The sequence below is a fragment of the Chrysemys picta genome, chromosome 4 (genome assembly GCF_011386835.1).
Source record: "Chrysemys picta bellii isolate R12L10 chromosome 4, ASM1138683v2, whole genome shotgun sequence".
Lineage (NCBI taxonomy): Eukaryota > Metazoa > Chordata > Testudines > Emydidae > Chrysemys > Chrysemys picta.
Genome location: NC_088794.1, coordinates 9724506 through 9749750, shown reverse-complemented (window position 1 = coordinate 9749750; position 25245 = coordinate 9724506). Strand labels below are relative to the sequence as shown.

General features: G+C 51.2%; 1 protein-coding gene across 6 annotated transcripts in view; it reads left to right on the top strand.

Moving 5' to 3' along the window:
• LOC101952830 (neurotrophin receptor-interacting factor homolog) overlaps positions 1-19909 on the top strand; it is a 30415-nt gene extending 10506 nt beyond the window's left edge. For 3 of the 6 annotated variants that reach the window (XM_065594247.1, XM_065594249.1, XM_065594248.1), the window contains 4 exons: positions 3924-5235; positions 6937-7063; positions 9768-9881; positions 14629-19909. In XM_065594247.1, coding sequence (XP_065450319.1) covers positions 4177-5235; positions 6937-7063; positions 9768-9881; positions 14629-16418 — 3090 coding nt within the window. In that variant the 5' untranslated portion in view covers positions 3924-4176 and the 3' untranslated portion in view covers positions 16419-19909. Of the gene's footprint in view, positions 1-2229; positions 2988-3923; positions 5236-6936; positions 7064-9767; positions 9882-14628 lie in introns of those variants that run through there. The other 3 variants (XR_010600880.1, XR_010600879.1, XM_065594246.1) reach the window with 3 other exon arrangements.
• The last annotated feature ends 5336 nt before the right edge of the window (positions 19910-25245 follow it).

The following is a 25245-nucleotide window of genomic DNA, read 5'->3' as shown; positions in this document are numbered from 1 at the left end:
TTCCGGGATCGATTTATCGTGTCTAGACAAGACGCGATAAATCAATCCCAGAAGATCGATTGCTTACCGCCGAACCCGGAGGTAAGTATAGACGTACCCTTAGATTTACCAAGCCAGCATAAAACAGTTTCTTTATTACCTTACTGGTTACTCAGAAGTCCAAACAACACAGTTCCCTTGAAGTGATCCAGCCTCAGGTCCCCATCCAGGTACCCACGTCAAATATGATGAAAATTTCTGTAAATATTATTTCATCATATAAAAGAAAAGGTTCTGCCAATCCCAAAGGATCGGACTCATTACCGCCCAGGTTAATGAATATTTCAGATCTTACCCAAATACACGCTACAGCCAATTCTTATTAACTAAACTAAACTTTATTAAAAAACAAGAGAGAGAGTATGATTAAAAGATCAATAAATCGAACTCATGTCTGTATGTATATTGAGGTTCAAATTCATAGCAGAGATGGTGAGCTTTGTAGTTGCAAAGAGTTCTTTCAAAAATAGTTCATAGTCCAATGTCCAAATCTCATATTCAGGGCGTCCCAGCATAACTGGGACCTCAGCCTTGTGACTCAAACTTCCCCTGATGAAGCCTAAGCAGATCTGAGATGACAGAATCAGGACCTAAGGATCTTTTATACAATTTCATGTTGTAGCAATGTGGGACTCACCCCTGCGGCGTCTCCTTCTGGTCGTCTCAGAGAATTAGCTCTCCAGCCTCCGGAGCGCCCTCTGCAGGCCGGTGTCCCGCTGCCACTTGGCCCCCCTGTCCCTCCCTGGACTCCAGTGCCCCATTATCTGGGGTGCTGCCCCCTGGCTGTACACCCCTCAGTCTCAGGGTCTCCCCTCCCCAGGGAATCCCCACCCCCTATCTCCACCTCGCCTCAGTCGTAGGGTACTGCCAGTCACCAACTAGCCCCCATTCCCTGGGGCAGACTGCAGTATAAGCCACTCATCACTGGCAAGGTGGGTTTGGGCCTGCTGCCTTCCTCTGCCCTTGGGCTGGCCCCTGCAATCCCAATACCTATTCAGCCTGATACTAGGCCTGCAGCCTGGGGGGTTTCCAGGCCAGAGCTCCCCAGCTCCTCTGGCCTTCCCCCAGCCCTGCTCCACCTCAGGTACACTCCCCAGCAGCCAGGCCCCTCCCTTGCAAAGGCTAGCGAGAGAGTCTCCTGAGTGCCTGGCTCACAGCCTTTTTATAGGGCCAACTGTGGCCTGATTGGGGCGTGGCCCAGCTGTGACTACTTCCCCAATCAGCCCAGGTTTCCCCTACCATAACCCTCTCCAAGGGCTGTTTCAAGCCCTTCAGGGCAGGAGCGGGTGACCACCCCGCTACACATGTCTTTTGACAAGTTGGAGTTCCTCAGGGAACAAAAGGTAATTAGGATGACTTTGAAGGAGGTCCATCACCGGTACTTAGCTATATGAATTAACATAAGGCCATTTGCTTGTTCCTCCACCATTCGCAGTACATTACAATTAATTTAAATGATATGAGTGTTGATTACATTGTGGACCCTACTCATACATATGTAAATACACAAAAACACAAACATCATCTCCCCACATGTCTTTTTAGGGGTATTTATTTTGCAGGATGTTTAACCCTTTCTAGCCATGTGTCACATTAACCCATCCAAGACCGCTGGTTATCCAGCCTCCTTTTGAAAACCTCCAGTGAAGGAGCTTCCTTGACCTCCCTAGGCAGGTCTGTTCCATTGTTCTCCTGTTCTTACTGTTAGGAAGTTTTTTCTAAGATTTAATCTTAGGCTTTGTCTACACTACACAGCTTTTAGTGACATGGCCGTGTCGACACAGCTGTGTCGCTAAAAGTTGGGCAGTGTAGCCGCTGTTTGTCAGCACTCTTGCCAACAAAATACTTGCTCCCCCAATGAACAGCGTTCACATTGTCGACGGGAGAGCGCTCCTGCCGACAACACACTGTTCACAATAACACTTGCCATGGCAAAACTTTTGTCTTGGGAGGGGGAGTGGTTTGCACCTCTGAACGACAACAGTTTTGTCGCTCAATTGCCAGTATAGACATAAATCTTCTGTTTGACCCCATTGCCTCTTTTCTCCATCTTTTTTATGGCAGCCTTTCAAGTATTTGAAGACCGCTATCACGTCCCCCTTTAATCTCCTCTTTTCCAAACTAAACATACTCAGTTCCTTCAGGCTTTGCTTGTATGACTTGCATTCCTTCTCATCATCTTTGTCGTTCACTTCTGGGTCCTTCCCAGTTTCTCTCTACATCCTTTTTATACGTTGGTGACCAAAATTGGACACACTACTCCAGCTGAGGCCTAACCAATGCCGAGTAGAGCGGTACTATCACCTCCCATGACTTGCATGCTCTGCCTCTGTTAATGCAACCCAAAATTGCATTTGCTTTTTTGCAACAGCATCACATTGCTGGCGCGTGTTTTGGTTGTGATCCACCACAACTCCCAGATCCTTTTCAGCAGTGCTGCTGCCAGGACAGTTTCCCCCCACTCTGTGTTTGTGCATTTGGTTTTTCTTCCCTAAGTGCCACACTTCACATTTGTCTTTGCTGAATTTCATTTTGTTGGCTATAGCCCAGTTCTCCAATTTATCGAGATCCCTGTGAATTTTAGCTCTATCCTCCAAAGTGTTGGTAACCCCCCACCCAGCTTTGTGTCATCTGCCAACGTAATCATTGGGAAATTCTGCCCACAAAACATTTTCCCCGTTTCCGGGAGGCTTCTGTCTGGCAGGAGGGAGGAGGAGTTCTCTGTCCAAATGCAGTGGAAGCGCTAAGCCCGGTGGAAACAGAGCAGGCTAACGTGGGGTTAAAATGCAGGGCACAAGTAGGGAGGAGTTAGACACGACAGGGAAAGCTCAGGCAAAGGGGGAACTGGAGAGAACAACAGCCGGTTTGATCAGCCTGCAGCTTTCTCCCTGCACACAGACAGCGGGGGGGCTTGCCGGCGCGGCTGAACAATACCCCAGCACTTGCCGGTGGGGAGTGTGGGGGGCGAGTGCATGGGGAGAGCATGTGGAGTGTGATGCTAACAGAAGGAGTTGGGGGGTGTTTGTGTAAGAGGAGGCGAAGGATTACAAAGTGTGTGACGGGGAGGGGGCAACAGACCCACCCGGGATCCCATTTGCCTCCTGAGGGGAGGGATAGCTCAGTGGTTTGAGCATTGGCCTGCTAAACACAGGGTTGTGAGTTTAATCCTTGAGGGGGCCATTTAGGGATTTGGGGCAAAAATCTGTCTGGGGATTGGTTCCCCCTTTGAGCAGGGGGTTGGACTAGATGACCTCCTGAGATCCCTTCCAACCCTGATAGTCTATGATTCTTCTGGGGGTCAGGCCAGCTGGGCATTTGTCAGAGCCAGTGTGGGCCCTATGCTGCATGGGGGGCAGATTCAGCCCAACAACATGGTTATTGCACTGTCGCTGTGCCAGCCAATTTCCCTATGTAGACAAACCCTAATAACACAGCTGCAACCCCATATCACCCTATGCAAGGAGAGGGTTGGCTGTGCTAAGAGGGGTAGGAAGCTGGGGGTGGGAGAGGTGAGCAGGGGTCTTTCTGTTATGAATGTTTCTCTGGAAGCTCTGCATGTGTCCCAGCCTCACACACAGAGTCTGACAGAGAAGGGAACTGAACTCGGCTTATCAAAGGTCCCTGGCTTGTGCCCCCCATTTCCCCATCCCCCCTCTAACAAGGAGAGGTGGTCACTAGCTGGCTGTAAGAACACAGCTTTTCTGGCAGGGAAGGGTGCGTCCACACTAGGAGGACAGGAATGTTAGTGAACACGATGCACAGTTCCAGGGGACAACTCGGCCGTTGTCATTTTTACCAGGAGTTATCAGGTTGAGCTAAGCAGTCAAATCCCTCGGTACCACGGAATTGCTCCCTCACTGTCTGTGTTTCCCTTGCCCTCTCAGGAGCCCTGGGAGAAGCCCCTCTTTCCAGACAGCAGCATTGCCGCTCCAGGAGGTCGCTCTGGTTTTACGAGACAGTTTGTGCTTCTGGGCCCTCGGACCTGATCCCCCACCCGGCTCACGTGGTGTCAATAACGAGGCACTGGTGTATGAAGTCAGAGGCTGGATGCTTCCTGCCAGGGGCATGAATGAGACAGAAAGGCCTGGGGTCGGGGCTCATCCCCTGCTGGGATAAGGACACCCCCGGGGAGCAGCCATGGCTGCAGGGCCGGGGGCAGAGGGGGTCCTGGACCTGCAGTTTCAGATCCAGGTGGAGCAGTCGGTGTGCCCCGCTGGGCTGACGGAGCAGCAGGTCTCAGCTGGGCCCGAGCCAGATGTGGGATTGGAGCGGTCGGGCGGGCTGCCTATTGTGGTGCAGTCCGGCACCATTGGGGAGCTGCTGAGATGGGTGGCGCCGCAGCAGGCCCAGTATGCGTCGCAGAAGGAGATGCTGCAGCACTGGGAGGACGTCTGGCAGGAGGTGCTGCAGGCTCTGCGCATCCTCCCGGAGGTGGGGCCGGCTCCAGCCTGCGCCCTCAGGCATGGAGAACCAGAGCTGTTGCCTCCTCCCGGAGTTGTGCCAGCACCGACTTGTGCACATAGGTGTGAAAACCCCACCTCCCAGGGGGACAGTGAGTCACCCAGGGGTCTGGAGCAGGCTGGGATCGAGCTGCTGGAGGAGACGGCACCGTGTCGAGAGGAGCAGCTGTCAGCCACGCAGACCCCTGCCGAGGTTAAGCCAACTCCAGCACCTGCATGGAGAACCCTGGAGCTGCCACAGCTGGCCCCAGAGGACGATATCGAGGCCTATCTGGCCACCTTTGAGCAGGTGGCTGACGCCTGCCAGTGGCCGAGAGGGGAATGGACAACCCGACTGGAGCTGTACCTCACCGGGAAAGCCCAGTTGGCCTATGGCAGCCTGGACATCACAGAGACAAGTGACTATGGGAAGGTGAAGGCCACCATCCTGCATCGCTATGGCATCAGCCCAGAGACACAGCGCAGGCGCTTCAGGGAATTCTGCTACCAGGAGGCCGAGGGGCCCCGGGAGGCTTACAGCCGCCTCCGGGAGCTCTGCCATCGCTGGCTGGAGCCGCAGAGCCGCACCAAGGAGCAGATCTTGGAGCTGCTGATCCTGGAACAGTTCCTGACCATCCTGCCGGAGGAAATGCAGGACTGGGTCTGGGAATGTGGTCCTGATACCGGCGCCCAAGCGGTGGCCCTGGCAGAGGGGTTCCAGGTGGGGCAGCCAGAGGCCCAGTGGCTGGGGCTACAGGTGAGAGTGATCATCTCAGTGAGAGACCAGGGTGGGAAGGGGAGACAGACTATGGAAGCCACAGGGGAGCCAGGGTTCCTGTATTTGTCCCTGTAAAGCCTTGCTCAAGAATCTCCATGGAGTGTGGGTGCTTCAGAGTTTGGGTGCCCAACATGAGTCAACTGGGGCCAGAGGGTTCAGGTGCTGCGCAGATACATCTGTGTTATCCTTAGCACATCCCCCCTGGAAACCAGGTCCCACCCGTCTCCCAGCTGGACAACTAAAAACTGTAGTGCCCCAAGTTAGCGGCCACTCGTGGGCATCTGAGCACTTGGGGACTCATGTAGCCCCAACAATTTAGAAGGGTCAATGAGAGACCTCAGCTAGCGAGAGCTGCCAGTCCTGCTAATCAGGGGATTTTGGGGGAGTGAATTTGCCACACGTGGCATCTCAAACACACCTGTGCTAAGACGTTCCAAGAGGCCGGAAAATATACTACTGGGGAGAGTGGGAGACGGTCTGCTCTCATTTAAAGTCTCCCTTATAACAGTGACATCTGAGTGCTCTCTCCTGCAGTGTTGTGCGTTCCCAAGTACGCAGCCCAGCTTTGGATCTGAACAGGTTTGGTTTGAGGTGAAAAGGCCCCGTGTTGAGTCTCCATGAGAGTCTGTGATTCAGTCTGTGAGGGCCGCCATTTTGAAGGGAACGTGCTTCCCAAAATGGAGGAGGGCCTCATGCTATCGTGCCAGCCTGGTCCTCATATTCGTTGTGTGAGGCTATCTGTCTTGCAGGGAATGTGCTCTCCAAATTGAAGCGCTTCACACTGACAGGCGGGCCACCTCCTCACCAGAGATACTGTCTAGGCACAGTGTGGTTAGTGTTTGATGTGGCTGCGAACACTACTCCCCACACTAATCCCCACCGTGCACATCCCATTTCTGTGTGTCCTGTTTCCTTCGACACTGGCTCGGTGTCATGGAGTCACCGGGGCGATGCTCTGGAACTACTTCATACGAAGCCAGTCAGGACTCTGGGGGAGCCTCCCCTCTCTGAGCATGCTGTCGCCAGGGCAAGAAGCTTACACAGCTTTGACCTTCCTGGGTCTGACCTCAGAGCATTCAGGATCCCCTGCCACACCGTGTGCTTCCCGCAGCGAGTCCGCCCGGGCGGGGCTCCTGGGGAAGCCAGAGGGCCCTGCACCCCAACTCCTCAGTCAGACGTAACTCTCAGCCAGCCGGTAAAACAGAAGGTTTATTAGTCGACAGGAACACAGCGTAGGGCAGAACTTGTTAGCACAGAAATCAGTGACTTTCAGCCAAGTCTATCTTGTGGGGCGGGGAGCCCAGAGCCAGGGCTCTGGTCCTCCCCCCTGAACCCCAAGCCAGCCAAGACTGACTTGCTTCCAGCTGGAGCAGCCCCCTCAAAAGTCACACACCCTTATTCCCACCACCTAGCCATTGGTGCAATACCCCGGGAAACTGAGGCACACACAGCATTCATGCAAAACAGGAAGACTCACATAGGCTCACATACAACAGAACAAGGGAAATTCCCCACTACGTCACACCCTGCCCTGCTTCTGTGCATGTTTTCCTAATTCCAGGGATAGGCCCCAGAGCAGCTGGCACTGAGCTGGGCAGGGGAGGACTGGCACACAGCGTAGTGCGGGGCAGGATTTGTCGGGAGCGGTCAGTGCTGAGCAGGATGTCTTTGTGGTTGCAGATGCCAGTGCAGTTCAAGGACGTGGCTGTGACTCTGACTGAGGCAGAGTGGTTGCTGTTGGATGAGGAGCAGAGGCAGCTGTATGAGACTGTCATGCAGGAGAATTACCGGAGCATTAGCTCACTGGGTTAGTTGGGTGATTATCCAAACTTCTTGACTCATGTGGACGCTCTGGGCAGAGCTGTCTGGAAAATCGTAAATCTTTTCCACCTTTTGAAAGAAACTACAAATATTTTTTTCACAAATATTTCAAGTTTTTCAACAAGAACTAAATCGTCTATGTTTTTTCCCCATTCTTTCCTTTCTCTCCCCCGTGACTTTTACTGTTTTGGTACTGGGGGGAATAAACGAAAAACGAGAGAGAAAAAACAAAAACTGGAAACTCTTTTGTTGAAAAGTAGAATTTTTTTACATGGAAATCAAGTCTGTTTTTCATCCGAAAATTTTGTCGAACAAAAAAATGTTGACGAGCTCTGGCTGTGAGTAGACCTGGACAGAAAACGGAGATTTTTTTCCATGGAAAATTTCAGTGGAAACTAATTTTTGGTTTGGGTTTTGTATAAATTTTCAGTGAAAAAAAAAAAACAAAAAATGTTGAGCAAAGCAGAAAATTTCTGCTAATTTTTATGTTCAATGTCCCAATTTTAGTTGAAAATAAAGTTTGGATGGCTAGTCTTTGAGCAGTTCTCTCGGTGAGTTCTCTGCTATGCCCAGGTCTGGTGGGCTCCTGGTAGCACCGTGAGGAACCAGAATTTTTGGCTTGTGAGAAATTTCGCATTTCTAAAATTCAGACAACAAAGTCAGAAATTAGAAATTTCCCATGAAACTGAAATATTTGAAAAATTTCGTGTCAGAAGAACCAAAATGGAATTTATAAACATCTCTCAGAGAGCCAGCCAATCTTGCAGCTTCATGGTTTCCACTGAAACTGTTGTGTTGGAAACTTTTTCACCCATCTCTAGTTGCAGGCTATTCCCTGGTCTCTTGGGTTCCTGGTGGGAGGTGGCATTAGAGTCCCAGACTAATCTTTGCACCCCTTGTTTTCAAGGAGATTGAGAAACACAATACATGCACATAAAGTATAGAACTGCTCCAAACTTTCCCATCAAAATTATTTTCTATGGAAATTGGATTTTTCAACAAAACTGACATTTTCACAAAAACTTTCCATCAAATATGTTGGGTGTCAGCTGCTAAAAAACCCCAAATGTGTGTGTTTCCATCAAAAGCCAGAAAAGGTTAAAAAAAAGACACACACACACACCCTGCTTTTAATCAACATTTTTTTGAAAAAGTAATTTCCTGAGCACCTCTGCGATGGGCTGGAAGCAAGAATCGCTGGGTAAGACTCTCTGGCCTGGGTTATGCAGGAGCAAGTCTGGTCAAAACTCCACATTTCTGTTTCGTTTCGACATTTCAAAATTTGTTTTCACCCTGGATCAGAACAAAACCAAATATCCTTGTAATTTCCCATGAAACAGACTCTCTGAAAATTATTGTTTTAAAATGTGTTTTGTTTTCATTTTTATATTATTTTTACATTATTTCATGATATACGGTGCACACGAGGACATGTACTCTTATGTCATGATTTGTAATCTTATGACATAATAGTCAAAATATTTATTTATTAAATACACAAAGGGCCATGGCTGCTTAGTATAGATTGAAACATCTTGACTTATTTTCTAGATCAAAGTATCTCCTATTTATGTTGCAGTGAAACAGTGTGATACCTGTGGAACTAACGTGAGACATAAATCTTGGAACTAGCATGACATTGTTGTCTCTCTTCTACCTCTTCCCCCACCCTATGTTTTGTCTATTTAGACAATGTTACTGTTGTATAGTTGGTTGTCATGGTAACAGTTACATCATTTTTTCCTTGTATTCCTCCGTCTGTCTGTATAGATCTGTTGTCTCTTGTCATGTACTAGACTGTGAGCTTTTTTGGGTACAGACTGTCTATTTGTTGTGTGCTTGTACAGCACCTGGCACAATAGGGTCCTGCTCCATGACTGGGGCTCCTACGGCTTTACCATAACACAAATAATAAATAAATAAGAAACCGCAGCTCGAACAGGAGACACTTTGAACTATGTCCTGTGATGCCCTGCTCATAATGTAAACGATGTAATGTAGAAAATATTCAAAACAACATTTATTTTGCAGTATTTTCATTTTTATATTTTCCAAAGAATTTTCATTTTGAAAATTATTTGCTTGTGTGAAAAATTTCCTTAAGTTGAAATGGCATTGTCCAAAGGAAACATTTTTTTTGTAGAATTTTACATACCTAGATCATAGCATATCAGGGTTGGAAGGGATCTCAGGAGGTCATCTAGTCCAACCCCCTGCTCAAAGCAGTACCAAAGCCCAGACAGATTTCTGCCCCAGTTCCCTAAATGGCCCCCCTCAAGGATTGAATTCACAACCCTGGGTTTAGCAGGCCAATGCTCAAACCACTGAGCTATCCCTCCCTGGCTCAATGCAGCAGGCCAAACTGTCTGGATAGAATGGGCCCTGCTGGCTTTTGAACCTGTGATGCTATCCTGGGGTTCCCTATTTGAGTACACGCATGCACACATGCCCACACACACACGCTGCCTGTATTCCCTGTCTGCCTGAGCTGGGGTTCCTGTTCCAGCAGAGAGTGCTCTGGTCTGTCTCTGCAGATTCAGAGTTGTCACCGTTGGGTTGTGCCTGCCCCTCCTCCCACTGGTTGTCACACTTCCCCATCGTCCTCTCCCCAGCAGACAGGGACCTTTGTACCAAGCCCTGGGGCTCGCTGACCGTGCCCTTATTGCTTCTTTTCTCTTCCCCATGGGCAGGTTGTCCGGTTCGCAAACCCGCCCTGATCTCTCAGCTGGAGCGAGGGGAGGAGCCGTGCATCCCAGATCCCCCAGCCCCTGAGGAGCAGGAGACCCAGAGGGACGTCCCAACAGGTGAGGGATGAATCAGCCAGTTCAGAAAGTAAAATCCTGGGATCCCAGCCACAAGTTCCCATGGCAGTGCCTCCTGGCTGAGTCTGCAGAGCCATGGGGAAGGCAGAGCTTAGTCACACAGCCAGGAGCTCCTGCAGCCCGGCCCCAGCCGAATCCACTGAGCCATGTGGGAGGCAGAATCAAGACATGTTCTGCCTTTCCTTTCCACTCCTCACCACGATGAATCCAGGCGTGAGACTCTCACGGTCACCACTTCCAAGCTATTGTTACTCTGACATCCACCGGGCTTGGCTGTGCACAGCAATGCAGTGGTGCAGATAGCTGCATGATCGGGAAGTGTGGCCTAGTGCTTACTCACTGGCCTCGGATGATGAAGACCTAGCTTCTGTTTGACCTCTGACACAGACTCCCTGTGTGACCTTGGGCAAGTCATTTAGTCCTTGTGTGTGTCAGTTCCTATCTGTACACTGGGGATAACAGCCTTGCCCTGCCTCCCAGGCATGCATGTGGATAAACACATTAAGGATTGTGAGGTGCCTGCATACTATGGTGCTGGGGCCTGTCAATGCCAGAGATAGACACTAGAATAATAGAATCTCAGGGTTGGAAGGGACCTCAGGAGGTCATCTAGTCCAACCCCCTGCTCAAATCACAGGCGCCGACTCCATGGGTGCTCCGGGGCTGGAGCACCCACGGGGAAAAATTGGTGGGTGCTGCACCCACCGACAACTCCCTGCCCCGCCCACCGCCGCAGCTCATCTCCACCTCCTCCCCTGAGCGTGCCTTCCCTGCTTCTCCTCCCACTGCTTGTTGCCACGAAACAGCTGTTTCATGGCGTAACAAGCTGTGGGAGGGAGGGGGAGGAGCGGGAACACGGCGTGCTCAGGGGACAGGGGAGGAGATGGAGAAGCAGCGAGGCTGGGGCGGGGATTTGGGAAAGGAGTTCAATGGGGCAGGCAGGGGGCGGAGTTGAGGCGGGGACTTTGGGGAAGGGGTTGGAATGGGGGCGGGGCAGGGGTGAATTTGGGGCGGGGCCAGAGGGCACGAGCACCCACCGGCACCAGGAGAAGTTGGCACCTATGGCTCAAAGCAGGACCAATCCCCAACTAAATTATCCCAGCCAGGGCTTTGTCAAGTCTGACCTTAAAAATCTCTAAGGAAGGAGATTCCACCACCTCCATATGTAACCCATTCCAGTGCTTAACCACCCTTCTAGTGAAAAAGTTTTTCCTAATATCCAACCTAAACCTCTCCCACTGCAACTTGAGACCATTGCTCCTTGTTCTGTCATCTGCTACCACTGAGAACAGTCTAGATCCGTCCTCTTTCGAACCCCTTTCAGGTAGTTGAAAGCGGCTATCAAATCCCCCCTCCTTCTTCTCTTCTGCAGACTAAATAATCCCAGTCCCCTCAGCCTCCCCTCATAAATCATGTGCTCCAGCCCCCTAATCGTTTTTGTTGCCCTCCGCTGGACTCTTTCCAATTTTTCCACATCCTTCTTGTAGTGTGGGGCCCCAAACTGGACACAGTTCTCCAGATGAGGCCTCACCAATGTCAAATAGAGGGGAACGATCACGTCCCTTGATCTGCTGGCAATGCCCCTACTTATACAGCCCAAAATGCCGTTAGCCTTCTTGGCAACAAGGGCACACTGTTGACTCATATCCAGCTTCTCGTCCACTGTAACCCCTAGGTCCTTTTCTGGAGAACTGCTGCCTAGCCACTCGGTCCCTAGTCTGTAGCAGTGCATGGGATTCTTCCGTCCTAAGTGCAGAACTCTGCACTTGTCCTTGTTGAACCTCATCAGATTTCTTTTGGCCCAATCCTCTAATTTGTCTAGGTTCCTCTGTATCCTATCCCTACCCTCCAGCATATCTACCACTCCTCCCAGTTTAGTGTCATCTGCAAACTTGCTGATCATTAATGAAGATATTGAACAAAACCGGTACCAGGACTGACCCTTGGGGCAATCCGCTTGATACCGGCTGTCAACTAGACATGGAGCCATTGATCATTACCCATTGAGCCCGATGATCTAGCCAGCTTTCTATCCACCTTATAGACCATTCATCGAACCCATACCTCTTTAACTTGCTGGCAAGAATACTGTGGGAGACCGTATCAAAAGCTTTCCTAAAGTCAAGGAATAACATGTCCACTGCTTTCCCCTCATCCACAGAGACAGTTATCTCATGATAGAAGGCAATTAGGTTAGTCAGGCATGACTTGCCTTTGATGAATCCATGCAAACTGTTCCTGATCACTTTCTTCTTCTCTAAGTGCTTCAAAATTGATTCCTTGAGGACCTGCTCCATGATTTTTCCAGGGACTGAGGTGAGGCTGACTGGCCTGTAGTTCCCCAGATCCTCCTCCTTCCCTTTTTTAAAGATGGGCATTACATTAGCCTTTTTCCAGTCATCCGGGACTGCCCCGATCACCATGAGTTTTCAAAGATAATGGCCAATGGTTCTGCAATCAAATCCACCAACTTCTTTAGCACCCTTGGATGCAGTGCATCCGGCCCCATGAACTTGTGCTCGTCCAGCTTTTCTAAATAGTCCTGAGCCACTTCTTTCTCCACAAGGGGCTGGTCACCTTCTCCCCATACTGTGCTGCCCAGTGCAGCAGTCTGGGAGCTGACCTTGTTCATGAAGACAGAGGCAAAAAAAGCATTGACTACATTAGCTTTTTCCACATCCTCTGTCACTAGGTTGCCTCCCCCATTCAGTAAGGGGCTCACACTTTCCTTGACTTTCTTCTTATTGCTAACATACCTGAAGAAACCCTTCTTGTTACTCTTAACATCTCTTGCTAGCTGCAACTCCAAGTGTGATTTGGCCTTCCTGATTTCACTCCTGCATGCCTGAGCAATATTTTTATACTCCTCCCTGGTCATTTGTCCAATCTTCCACTTCTTGTAAGCTTCTTTTTTGTGTTTAATATCAGCAAGGATTTAATTGTTAAGCCAAGCTGTTCCCCTGCCATATTTACTATTCTTTCTACACATCGGGATGGTTTGTTCCTGCAACCTCAATAAGGATTCTTTAAAATACATCCAGCTCTCCTGGACTCCTTTCCCCCTCATGTTATTCTCCCAGGGGATCCTGCCCACCAGTTCCCTGAGGGCATCAAAGTCTGCTTTTCTGAAGTCCAGAGTCCACTGCTCTCCTTTCTTCCTTGTGTCAGGATCCTGAACTCTACCATCTCATGGTCACTGCCTCCCAGGTTCCCATCCACTTTTGCTTCTCTTACTAATTCTTCCCTGTTTGTGAGCAGCAGGTCAAGAAAAGCTCTGCCTCTAGTTGGTTCCTCCAGCACATGCACCAGGAAATTGTCCCCTACACTTTCCAAAAACTTCCTGGATTGTCTGTGCACCGCTGTATTGTTCTCCCAGCAGATATCAGGGTGATTGAAGTCTCCCATGAGAACCAGGGCCTGTGATCTAGTAACTTCTGTTAGTTGCCTGAAGAAAGCCTTGTGCACCTCATCCCCCTGTCTGGAGGTCTATAACAGACTCCCAACATGACATCACCCTCGTTGCTCACACTTCTAAACTTAATCCAGAGACTCTCAGGTTTTTCTGCAGTTTCATACCAGAGCTCTGAGCAGTCATACTCCTCTCTTACATACAATGCAACTCCCCCACCTTTTCTGCCCTGCCTGAGCAGTTTATATCCATCCATGACAGCACTCCAGTCAGGTGAGTTATCCCACCAAGTCTCTGTTATTCCAATCACATCATAATTCCTTGACTGTGCCAGGACTTCCAGTTCTCCCTGCTTGTTTTCTAGGCTTTTTGCATACTATAATGGAGATATCCTATCTCCTAGAGCTGGAAGGGACCTTGAAAGGTCACTGAGTCCAGCCCCCTGCCTTCACTAGCAGGACCAAATACTGATTTTGCCCTAGATCCCTAAGTGGCCCCCTCAAGGATTGAACTCATAACCCTAGGTTTAGCAGGCCAATGCTCAAACCACTGAGCTATTCCCCCCCAATACACAGTATTACACAGTAATACACAGTTAAACACTGCACTGGGCCGTGTGGATGTCCTTGTTCTGGTTTTAACCAAGCTTGTTTTGATTCAGTTCCATGCAAGTGGAAACAGTTTGCCCTGGTTTAGATAACGGGGTTACTTTGGAGCTGGCTGGAGATTTTTTCCATAACAAAATGACGATTTGCCAAATTTGAAACGTTCCATAGAAACATCTCAGTTCTGACAGAATTTGGGCAGAAAGCAGGCCGGGGACTGACAGAAACCTGCCTGGTGTCTCTCCGGCTCGTCCCTCCCCAGCACTTCAGCAGCTGCCACTGGCCTGGGGTTTCTGAACTACAGAGGTGTCAGGAGCCTAGAAGCACTGGGATACCCGGCTCCCAAGCTCCCAGGGCCATCAGCAGCTGGCCTGGTGGCTGCCCCGGAGCCGGGGCTCCCAGGCGCTCCTGACTCCACGGCACCTGCCTGGACGGGCAGCTGAGAATCCCAGGGAACACATTTCATTTCACACACACACACATTCCTGCAGCTCGGTGTGTCCCAAACCAAGTATTGCGGGGTTCAAGTTGTGGGGAACATTTCCAGTTTGGGGTTTTTTGTCCCAATTCAGGACAAACTTTTTTCCAAAAACTCGAATATTTTTTGTGAACTTTGAATTCCACTTTCCCGCCACTGTTAGTTTAGATCCCTCTGCTGGCTTCCCCCTGCGCCTGGGGCCCGGCTCACGCACCACTTCTCTCTTGGTTCCCGCAGACACCGAGGAGCTGGCTGTGCTGCACCGCGGGGAGGCGGAGGTACCTGTCAAAGCAGCTCCAACGCCCAAGGCCTCACCAAGTCGACCCAAGAGGAAAGCGGCCCAGAGCCCAGGCCGGAAGAGAAAGAAACCCTCTCTGGATGGAGAAGAGCCAGCAGCCCCCTCTGAGGGTGGGAAACAGCAGCTCCCCACCTGTCCCATGTACATGCAACAGCCGCTTCCTTCTGTGCGCATGCAAAAGCATTTCCTTCCTGTACGCAGGAAACAGCCATCGCCTGTTGTGCACAGAGAACATCCTGTCCCTCCTGTGTGCCGGGAACAGCCGCCCTCCACTCCTGGCAAGGAACAGCCGCCCCCTCCCCTGAGCAGGGAACAGCCGCCCCCTCCCCTGAGCAGGGAACAGCCGCCCCCTCCCCTGAGCAGGGAACAGCCGCCCTCCACTCCTGGCAGGGAACAGCCGCCCCCTCCCCTGCGCAGGGAACAGCCGCCCCCTCCCCTGCGCAGGGAACAGCCGCCCCCTCCCCTGAGCAGGGAACAGCCGCCCTCTCCCCTGAGCAGGGAACAGCCGTCCCCTCCTGTGTGCCAGGAACAGCTGCCCCCTGCTCCTGACAGGGAACAGCTGCCCCTTCCTGTGTGCCGGGAACAGCCGCCCCCTCCCCTGAGCAGGGAACAGCTGCCCCCTCCTGTGTGCCAGGAACAGCTGCCCCCTCCCCTGAGCAGAGAACAGCCGTCCCCTCGTGTGTGCTGGGAACGGCCGCCCCCTCCCCTGAGCAGGGACCAGCCGCCCTCCACTCCTGGCAGGGAACATCCATCCCCTCCTATGCACAAGGAACAGCCACTCTCTCCTCTGTGCATGGAACAGCTGCTTCCTGCCCTGCCCAGGACACAGCCACACCCCACTCTCCGCCAGGCACAGCAGCCCCCTCTGTCGTCGCCCGTCAATTCCTGCTGCAAGAACCTGATCATGGGAGGCTCCCCCACTAGCAATAGCCTGCCCCAGTCTAAGAGGTGCAACCAGTGCCCTGAGTGTGGCCGGGGCTTCAGACAGAGCTCAGACCTGCAGCGGCACCGGCGCATCCACACGGGAGAGAAGCCTTTCCACTGCCCGGTGTGCGAGAAGAGCTTCCGGCTGCAGTCCAACCTGATTGTGCACCACCGTACGCACACTGGGGAGCGGCCCTACCAGTGCGGGGAGTGCGGCCGCGCCTTCTCGCAGAGTTCCACCCTCCGGACCCACAGTAAGATCCACTTGGGCCAGAAACCCTATGTTTGCTCTGTGTGCGGCAAGAGCTTCCACCACAACTCAAATCTTGTCCTCCACCAACGCACCCACACTGGCGAGCGGCCCTATGAGTGCAGTGTCTGCGCCAAGCGCTTCAGTGACCGCTCCACTCTGGCTCAGCACCGACGCGTCCACACGGGTGAGCGCCCCTACACCTGCTCCGAGTGTGGCAAGTGCTTCAGTCAGGCCTCACACTTGGTCAAACACCGACGCACCCATGCAGTCCCCTGCACTGTGCTGGCCAGGGACACAGCTGTCCCCCAAAACAGGCCTGGCACAGGGGAGAAGAGAGACACTCCTAGGCACAGACCAGACAGTGGGGTGGAAAGAGCCACCCCCAGAGACAGGCCAGACGAGGACAGAGCTCCTCCCAGACATGGGCCGGGAATGGGGGATGAGAGAGCCACTCCCCAAAATGGCCCTGGCACAAGAGAGGAGAGAGACACCCCCAGACATGGGCTGGGCACAGGGGAGGAAAGACAGCATGGAAAGATGTGCTGTCTCTGAAGATGTTTTGGCAGGGAGAAGGAGAGAGAGGCCTCAAAAGACACATCAGCCACAAGGAAGGACGCAGCTACCACCAATCACACACCGGCATAGGTACGGAGAAAGCAGCAACAAAAATCACGTTGGCTGCAGGGAAGAAAAGGTTGACCCCCAAACCTGGGGCTGATGAGAGGAGAGCTGCCCCTCAAAATGGCCCGGGCAGGGGGAGGACAGAGCCACCCCAGGCCATGCCGCAAAGAATGCCAAACAAAAGATGCACCAGCGGTGGATGAGGAGAGAGCAACCCTGAAAGATGCACTGAGGGCAGCGAAAGACAAAGCAGCAACAAAAGATGCATCAGTAGAGGGGAAGGGAGAGTCACCCAGAAACTTGCTTCAGAGGGAGAGGAGAGAGAGGCCTCAAGAGACACAATGGCCATGGGGAAGGGGAGAGCCACCCCCAAACCCGCACTGGCCATGGGGAAGGGGAGAGCTGCCTTGAAACGTGCTCCAGGGACACAAGGCCCAGACTTCAGGGGAGCCCTCTCATGTCACTGCATGGTATGGACAGGGATGACTCATGGGGGGCAGAGACTGTGGGGAGCCCTGTCACTGAGCAGTAGGGTTGGGGCTGGCTCGTAGGAACATGCATTAAGCTGGGGGTTCACAGACCAGGTGTGAAACCCCATCAATGTGCAGGAGGGCAGTAATGCCAATGCCATAAGCTCACACTTAGGCAGCAATGGAGAAGCCGGCCTGGCGTGGGATGCACTAACGGCTCGGAGAGGATGGGCAGCACGAAGGCACTTCTGGCACCGCAGAGAGGCCCTGCTGGACCCGGAGCTGGTGGAGCGAATGGCTGGCACTTAACATGCAACTACAGACATCTCTGTGGGGGGAGCTAAAACCTGCTAAAAACAGAAATATGTTCAGGTTCTTGCCAGAAATGGTCTGTTATCAGGTGTTTGGTTTTCCAACAGAAAGTAGCTCTGTAGTGCAGTGAGTGGATGTCCCCTCCCCAAGTCCCCCAGAGCACAATTGTAGAGGTGTCCAGGATGAGTGGGGGACGATGTTACAGAGGTGGCAAAAGGGACTGTCACAGGGTCACTCACCACATAGGCGCCTCCTGCTGGCCATTTTGGGAATTAGCTCAGTCCCAGCAGGTGCGCCCTCGGGTGGTGGTGGGTCTCCCGTCCTCGTCTCTGCTTGCAGGCCCGGTATGGCTCCTTTCTGCTCGGCATCTATTTTGTGGCACAGCCCCCTGGCTGTGTCACCATCCGTTTTCCCCCCCTTCTGGGGAACTCGTCCAACAAGAGTCCAGCCACTCCTCGCAGTGGCTTGGCAGTCCACAGCTGGGCCACTCTTTCAGCAGCTAGTGGGGGGGGGCAGGCCCTCCCACTCCTCCGGGCCCCAGCCCAGGGACCCTGCAAACAGCAGCTTCTTGGTGCCTCTTCCTGCCAGCCCACTGTCTCTATTCCCTGAGCCACTTCCCGCAGCCTCAGTTCCTTCTGCTCCTGCCTCTGGCTCCAGCTCATGTGCCCTCTTCCCAGAGCCTTGAGCCTGTAAATCCTGGCAGCCCATCAGGAGCTCTCCCTAGCTTCCCCGGTCCCTGCTAGCACCTGCCCTTCCCCAGGTGCTGGTCTCTCTGTAGCCAGTGTGGGGCAGGTCCCCTGTCACAGGGACATACAGAGGATACACCATCTTTCTCCTGCTCTTAAGCAGAGGGGACCACTGGGCCCTCTAAGATACCTCACAGGCATCCACATCACCAGCATCAGCAGAGCTTCCCAGTTACGAGAGCAAGCAAACCATTTGCTTTCTAAATAAATTCATAGCCTAGGCTCCACAATAACCTTAACTCTGACCCCAACCCAACTCATGAGACTATGATACCATGTGTCATGACATACTAGTGGCTTATGAAGCTTCAGGGAGTAAGTGAGGCTGTTCTCATGCTGCTTCTGCATGTGCCTGAATTGAGAGGTGAGGTGTTTGGGTTTGTTGCTGTCGCTGAGGCTGAAGTGGACACAGGGTCCATGCAGAGGCCGGTGGGTTGTTGCTTCGATCTACAACACAGTTGTTGATGGAATTTCCAATGTGAGTATCCAAATCCTTCAATTCAGAGCTAAGATTGTTTTGAGGACCCTTAACTATGTATTTCTTGACTTTCAAAACTTTATACTGCAGTATGTGCAGAACCTGGCTAAGAGATGGCAATACAAGGACGATTGTGAGGAGGACATGGACACAGACGTTCCTGAAAGCACGGGATGTGGCAACTGGGACATCATGGTGGCAGTGGGGCTGGCTGATACAGTGGAACGTCGATTCTGGGCCCGTCAAACAAGCACAGACTGGTGGGACTGCATAGTGTTGCAGGTATGGGATGATTCCCAGTGGCTGCAAAACTTTCGCATGCGTAAGGCCACTTTCCTGGAACTCTGTGAGTTGCTTTCCCCCACCCTGAAGCACAGGAATACCAAGATGAGAGCTGCCCTCACAGTTGAGAAGCAAGTGGTGATAGCCCTGTGGAAGCTTGCAACGCCAGACAACTACCGGTCAGTCGGGAATCAATTTGGAGTGGGCAAATCTACGGTGGGGGCTGCTGTGATTCAAGTAGCCAGTGCAATCACTGACGTTCTACTATCAAGGGTAGTGACTCTGGGAAATGTGCAGGTCATAGTGGATGGCTTTGATGCAATGGGGTTCCCTAACTGTGGTGGGGCGATAGACAGAACGTATATCCCCATCTTGGCACCGGACCACCTTGACAACCGGTACATAAACCCCAAGGGGTACTTCTCAATGGTGCTGCAAGCACTGGTGGATCACAAGGGACGTTTCACTGACATCAACGTGGGATGGCCGGGAAAGGTGCATGACGCTCGCATCTTTAGGAACTCCGGGCTGTTTGAGCGGCTGCAAGAAGGGACTTACTTCCCAGACCAGAAAATTACTGTTGGGGATGTTGAAATGCCAATATTTATCCTTGGGGACCCAGCCTACCCCTTTCTCCCATGGCTCATGAAGCCATAAACAGGCAGCCTGGACAGTAGTAAGGAGCAGTTCAACTATAGGCTGAGCAAGTGCAGAATGGTGGTAGAATGTGCCTTTGGACATTTAAAAGCTCGCTGGCGCTGTTTGCTGACTAGGTTAGACCTCAGTGCAACCAATATTCCCATTGTTATTACTGCTTGCTGTGTGCTCCATAATATCTGTGAGAGTAAGGGGGAGATGTTTATGGCGGGATGGGAGGTTGAGACAAATCGCCTGGCTGCCAATTTTGAACAGCCAGATACCAGGGCAATTAGAAGAGCACAGGTAGATGTGCTGTGCATCAGAGAGGCATTGAAAACCAGTTTCATGACTGGCCAGGCTATGGTGTGACAGTTGTGTGTGTTTCTCCTTGATGAAAACCCGCCCCCTTTGTTGATTTTAATTCCCTGTAAGCCAACCACCCTGCCCCCTTTGATCAGAGCTGGCAAAGGAAATAAAGTCATTATTGTTTTGAAACCATGCATTCTTACTTTATTAATTTTTTAAAAAGGGAGATAACTGATAAGGTAGCCCGGTTGGGGTAGGGTGGGGTGGGATGGGGGAGGAGGGAAGGACAAGGCCACATTGCTTATTGTAACCACACTTCAAATCAAAACTGTTTGAATACAGCCTTCTGTTGCTTGGGCCATCCTCTGAAGTGGAGTGGCTGGGTGCTTGGAGCCTCCCCCCACCATGTTCTTGGGCATCTGGGTGAGGAGGATATGGAACTTGGGGAGGAGGGCAGGCAGTTGTACAGTGGATGCGGGGGGGGGGGTCTGTGCTCTTGTTGGCTTTCCTGCAGCTCCACCAGATGCCTGAGCATGTCCGTTTGCTCCCCCATTAGCCTCAGCATCGCCTCCTGCCTCTTCTCATCGCGCTCACTTAATGCTTTCCTGTACTCTGTCACTGTATGCCTCCATGCATTCAGCTGTACCCTATCAGTGCGGGAGGACTGCATGAGCTCGGAAAACACTTCATCGTGAGTGCATTTTTTTTCGCCTTCTAATCTGCGATAACCTCAGGGATGGAGATGATAGGGGGAGCATAGAAACATTTGTACCCGAGGGGGGATAAAAAGGGAGATTAAAATTTAAGATGAGACATTTCTGAGAACAAAAGCGAGACTCTTTCACAGTGAATCAAGCAATTCACAGCAGACAGCACATGTTCTTTAGGTACAAGGTCGCATTTTGCCTTTTATATTGAGCGCCTGTCAGTATGGTGACACATCACACAGGGCTGGGCAACAGAATTCGGTTTCCAGGCAGCCATGGTAAGTCAAAGGGTATGCGGGTTTGGCTTCTAATGCCTTCATAACATGTGGGAATGTTTTCAAACTGCAGCACCCTCCTTTCCCATAGCAAGCAATGCCGGTTGGGTTTGCCATTTAAAAGGAGGGGCTGCGGTTATCAGGTGGATGTGCAGCACACACCTTCCCCCACCCCTCCGCGTGGCTATTTGGGATGATCCCTTCACCCCTCCACCCACCGCGTGACTATTCTCAGGGATGATCCCTTTTAGCCAAGCACAAACAGCCCAGTATGAACAGGGTCCCTTTACTGTTCCCTTACAAAAATTCCCCTATTTCAACCAGGTGACCATGAATGATATCACTCTCCTGAGGCTAACACAGAAAAATATAGACCGAATGTTGCTTGAATGCAACCAAAACCAGGACTATTCACTGCCATGTTTTGTGCTGCAATGATTCCAGACTACTTGCTACTGGCTTGGTGGTAAAGTGTCCTACTGTGGAGGACAAAATAAGGCAGCCCACTCCAGAAACCTTCTGCAAAGACTTTCAGAGTACCTCCAGGAGAGCTTCATGGAGATGACCTTGGAGGATTCCCACTCCATCCCCAGACACGTTAACAGACTTTTCCAGTGGCTGTACTGGCCGCGAATGCATCCCAAGTCTTCAGGGCAAATCAAACATTAAACACTATTGCTTTTAAACCCTGTACTGTAGTTACAAATGTGCACTCACCAGAGGTGCCTTCTCTGCTTTTAGGGTCGGGAATCCCGCCTTGGGAGGGTATTGGCTCCAGGGTGATGAAAAGGTCCTGGCTGCCAGAGAGAACGGATTCACCACTTGCCTGCTGCGCATTCTCCTCCTCCTCCTCTTCTTCCTCATCCACAAAATCCTCCTCCCTGTTGTGTGAAACTCCCCCCTTGCAGGTGTCCACGGACAGTGGTGGGGTAGTGGTAGGGTTCCCCCCTAGAATGCCATGCAGCTCATCATAGACGCGGCATGTATGGGGCTCTGACCCAGAGCTACCATTTGCCTCCTTTGTCTTTTGGTCGGCTTACCTGAGCTTCTTAACTTTCATGCGGCGCTACTGTGTGTCCCTGTTGTAGCCTCTGTCCACAATGCCCGGTGTGATTTTGGCATATATATTAGCATTTCTTCTTTTTGATCGGAGTTGGCCTGCACAGATTCTTCTCCCCATACGGCAATCAGATCCAGTGTCTCCCGTTCGCTCCATGCTGGAGCTCGTTTGCGATTCTGGGGGGACTGCATGGTCACCTGTGCTGCCGAGCTTGCCACGCTGACCAAACAGGAAATGAAATTCAAAAGTTCCCGGGGCTTTTCCTGTGTACCTGGCTAGTGCATCGGAGTTGAAAGTGCTGTCCAGAGCAGTCACATTGGAGCACTCTGGGATAGCTCCCGGAGGCCAATAACGTAGATCTGCGTCTGCACTACCCCAAATTCGACCCAGCAAGGTCGATTTTAGCGCTACTCCCCTCGCCGGGGAGGAGAACAGCAGTCGATTTTAAGAGCACTTTAGGTCGGCGGAACAGGGTTGCTTGTGTAGACACATTCATTATAAAATTGACCTAATGCAGCTAAATTTGACCTAACCCGGTAGTGTAGACCAGGGCTAAGTGTGCAGTGTTGTTGGAAGCGCTGGGCGCACTGGTGGGGGCAGGCCCTGTGGGGGGCCATGTTGTCCTTCAGTTCCCCTGTTGCCACGGCACTTGTGGTACCTTCACCCCTGGCCTACTCCAGTGGGGAACTCTCCAGCCAGTGCTGGCATTCAAAGCTGTTTGTCCTAGAGGAAGTCTGCAATGAGCCCTCTCTGCGATTCCTTGAGAATGACCCATGTAGGCCCATGGATGCTGCCTCCTTGTTCTTATGCAGGAGACCTCGATATCTGCTGGGATAAAGAGGGGAGCTGTTCAAGGGTCCACTCTAGCTCAGGCATAGGGCCAGATGCAGGAATTGCTGGGTGAGATTCTTTGACCAGGTTATGCAAGAGGCCAGACTGGATGGTGAGAATGGGCCCTTGTGGCCTTCACATCTATGGGACATGAGCTCTTTGGGGCAGACATTGTATCTATGCAGCGCCAAACACAACAGGGCCCCAATCTTGGTCACCGTGTGTCTGTGAAGTGCCTGGCCCAATGGAGCCCAGAGCTAAGTTGGGGCCTGTAGGCACCACCATAACATAAATAATAGACTGAATAAGGCCAGAGAAATGTGTGCAGAATGCACTGTAGCAAGGTAACCTTTGGCTAAAAACCATATGGCAGAGCCCAGCAAAAAAGGACAAATTAGTTTTGGTAAAAATGCTGAGGTTGTTTTCAGTTCACAGGTTTCCAAACACTCATTTATTGTTTTCCCTAAATTCTTGGTGGAACATTTTTATAAGAAATATTATAAAAAATGTTAGTGAGATTTTTTTCATTTACAAAACACTCAACTTTTGCTAAATAAAATTTTTCCATTTACCTTAAACAGTTTCAATGACCATTTTAATGACATTTTCAATCATGTTTTGATTAAAAAAATGTGAAAATCATTTTGAGAAATAAAAAAAAAGTTTTTCAATGGAAAAAAACCCTTTTCTTTTGAAAAATTGTCATCGGCTCTCCTCCCTCGAGGAAGTGGGGAGCAATGCAGAGAGGTGTGGAGTCTTAGATGTGTTCGGAGCTGAGGCCCTGGCAAGTTGGTGGCCTCCGAGACCAGTTAAAAATTAGCCCAGTGACACATTTCCAAGGGTTGAAGGGCTCTGCACTAAGCTTTGACGCTCTGTTGCCATGACTAGGGCCTTGTTAACTTCCCCTCCATTCCAGATTGGGCCTAGTGTCACACCAATCCCAATTACAAGATGTCCAGCAACAATGGAAACCTAAGGGTTTGATTTACATTGACCATGGCTGCTGTTGGGGCTAGTTTTCCAATGTGTACATAATTTCTCTCATCTACCCATGAGGCTCTCACTGAACCCAACCAACACTCAAAATGACCCCCCTACTCCCGAGCCCATCACAACCTCCTCCCAGCCCTGTCATTCATCTACCACCACAGCACACCCAGAGAGACGCACACCAAACCATACACACCCAGACACATGCATCACACCTCTAAGAATAATTTCTCGATTCACACACTGCACCATCCGGAATGGATCTTCCCCATGGCCTCAGTGGAATGGACAAACTCGCTGCCCAGGGCTCCCATCCCCACCTCGGGCACAGCCTCTGAAGTGGTGCAAAGGCCATTCCCCAAAGGCCGTCTTATGTGCTCTGCAGGGTGGTTGGGCCACTCCTCCCACCCTGTGGATCACGTGATGTGCCCCCCAGCTGGGACTCTCCCCACCCCCGGCACTGGCATAGAGTCAATCCCCATGTGACCGTGGGAGTATGCTGTGGGAAGTTCCCTGGCAGGGTCTCCTGTTGCTCTGTGGTCTCAATTGCTGTGTCTCCTTTGGACTATCCTGAGAACCTCCTATGTGGTTCCCCATCCTGCTCCAAAGTCCCTCTCCCCCATCCACCCTTGCACAGGGTCCTGGTCCCCTGCTGGCATGGAAATAATCCAGATGTAGGCCGGTCCATGAGCTGTGGGGACTGGATTTCTTTTGCTAAAAGATATGTTCTCGTTCAAAAAGAATTATTCTGGGGGCGTTTTATGGCCCATGTGATATAGGCGGTCAGATTATATGATCACAATGGTCCCTTCTGGCCTTGGAATCTATGAAGCTATTAAAAAATTTGGAAATGGTGCAGAGAAAAACCAGAAAAATGATTTGAGAGCTGGAGAAACTGCCTTACAATGAGAGAATTAAAGAGCTCAATCTGTTAACTTGATTACAGGATATCTTCACAGGAGAACAGACTGGATAGCAAAGGGCTGTTTAATCTGGTGGAGAAAGGCAGAACAAGAAGCCATGACCGGAAGCTGAAGCCAGATACAGTTGAATTTGAAAGAAGTCATCACTTTAACAGTGAGACGGATTAGCCATTGGGATAAACTCCCAAGGGAAAAAATCGATTCTGCATAGATTTTTCATGTTTTGAAATCCAGACTGGGTGCCTTTCTGGAAGAGGCATTAGCCAAACACAGGTAATTGGGCTCAATATAGGGGTAATTAAGTGGAATTCTATGGCCTGTGACATACAGGAGGTCAGACTGGATGATCTAATGGTCTCTTCTGGTCTTAACCTCTATGATAATCCACTTCAAGAGAGGACGGATCCTAAATCAGAGCTTGCACAGACGCTTACCTCCCAGCCAGGACATTGATGGAGTCTTTCCCTCCTTGGGAAGCGCTGAAGGCTGATGGAGGCTGCACTCCAACTAATGCTCATCCCTCCGCCAGGATGTTGATGGGGTCTTTCCCTCCCTGGGGGATTCTCTGCTTATTGATTTATCAATTTATCCAATTCATCAACATCCTTCTTGAATTGTGGGCACCAGAACCGGACACAGCATTTCAGCAGCAGTCGCACCAGGGCCAAATCATTTTCCAAGTGTCAACGATTTCTATGTTTAGTGTTCACGGAAACCATTGCTGAAAACCCAGGCTCAC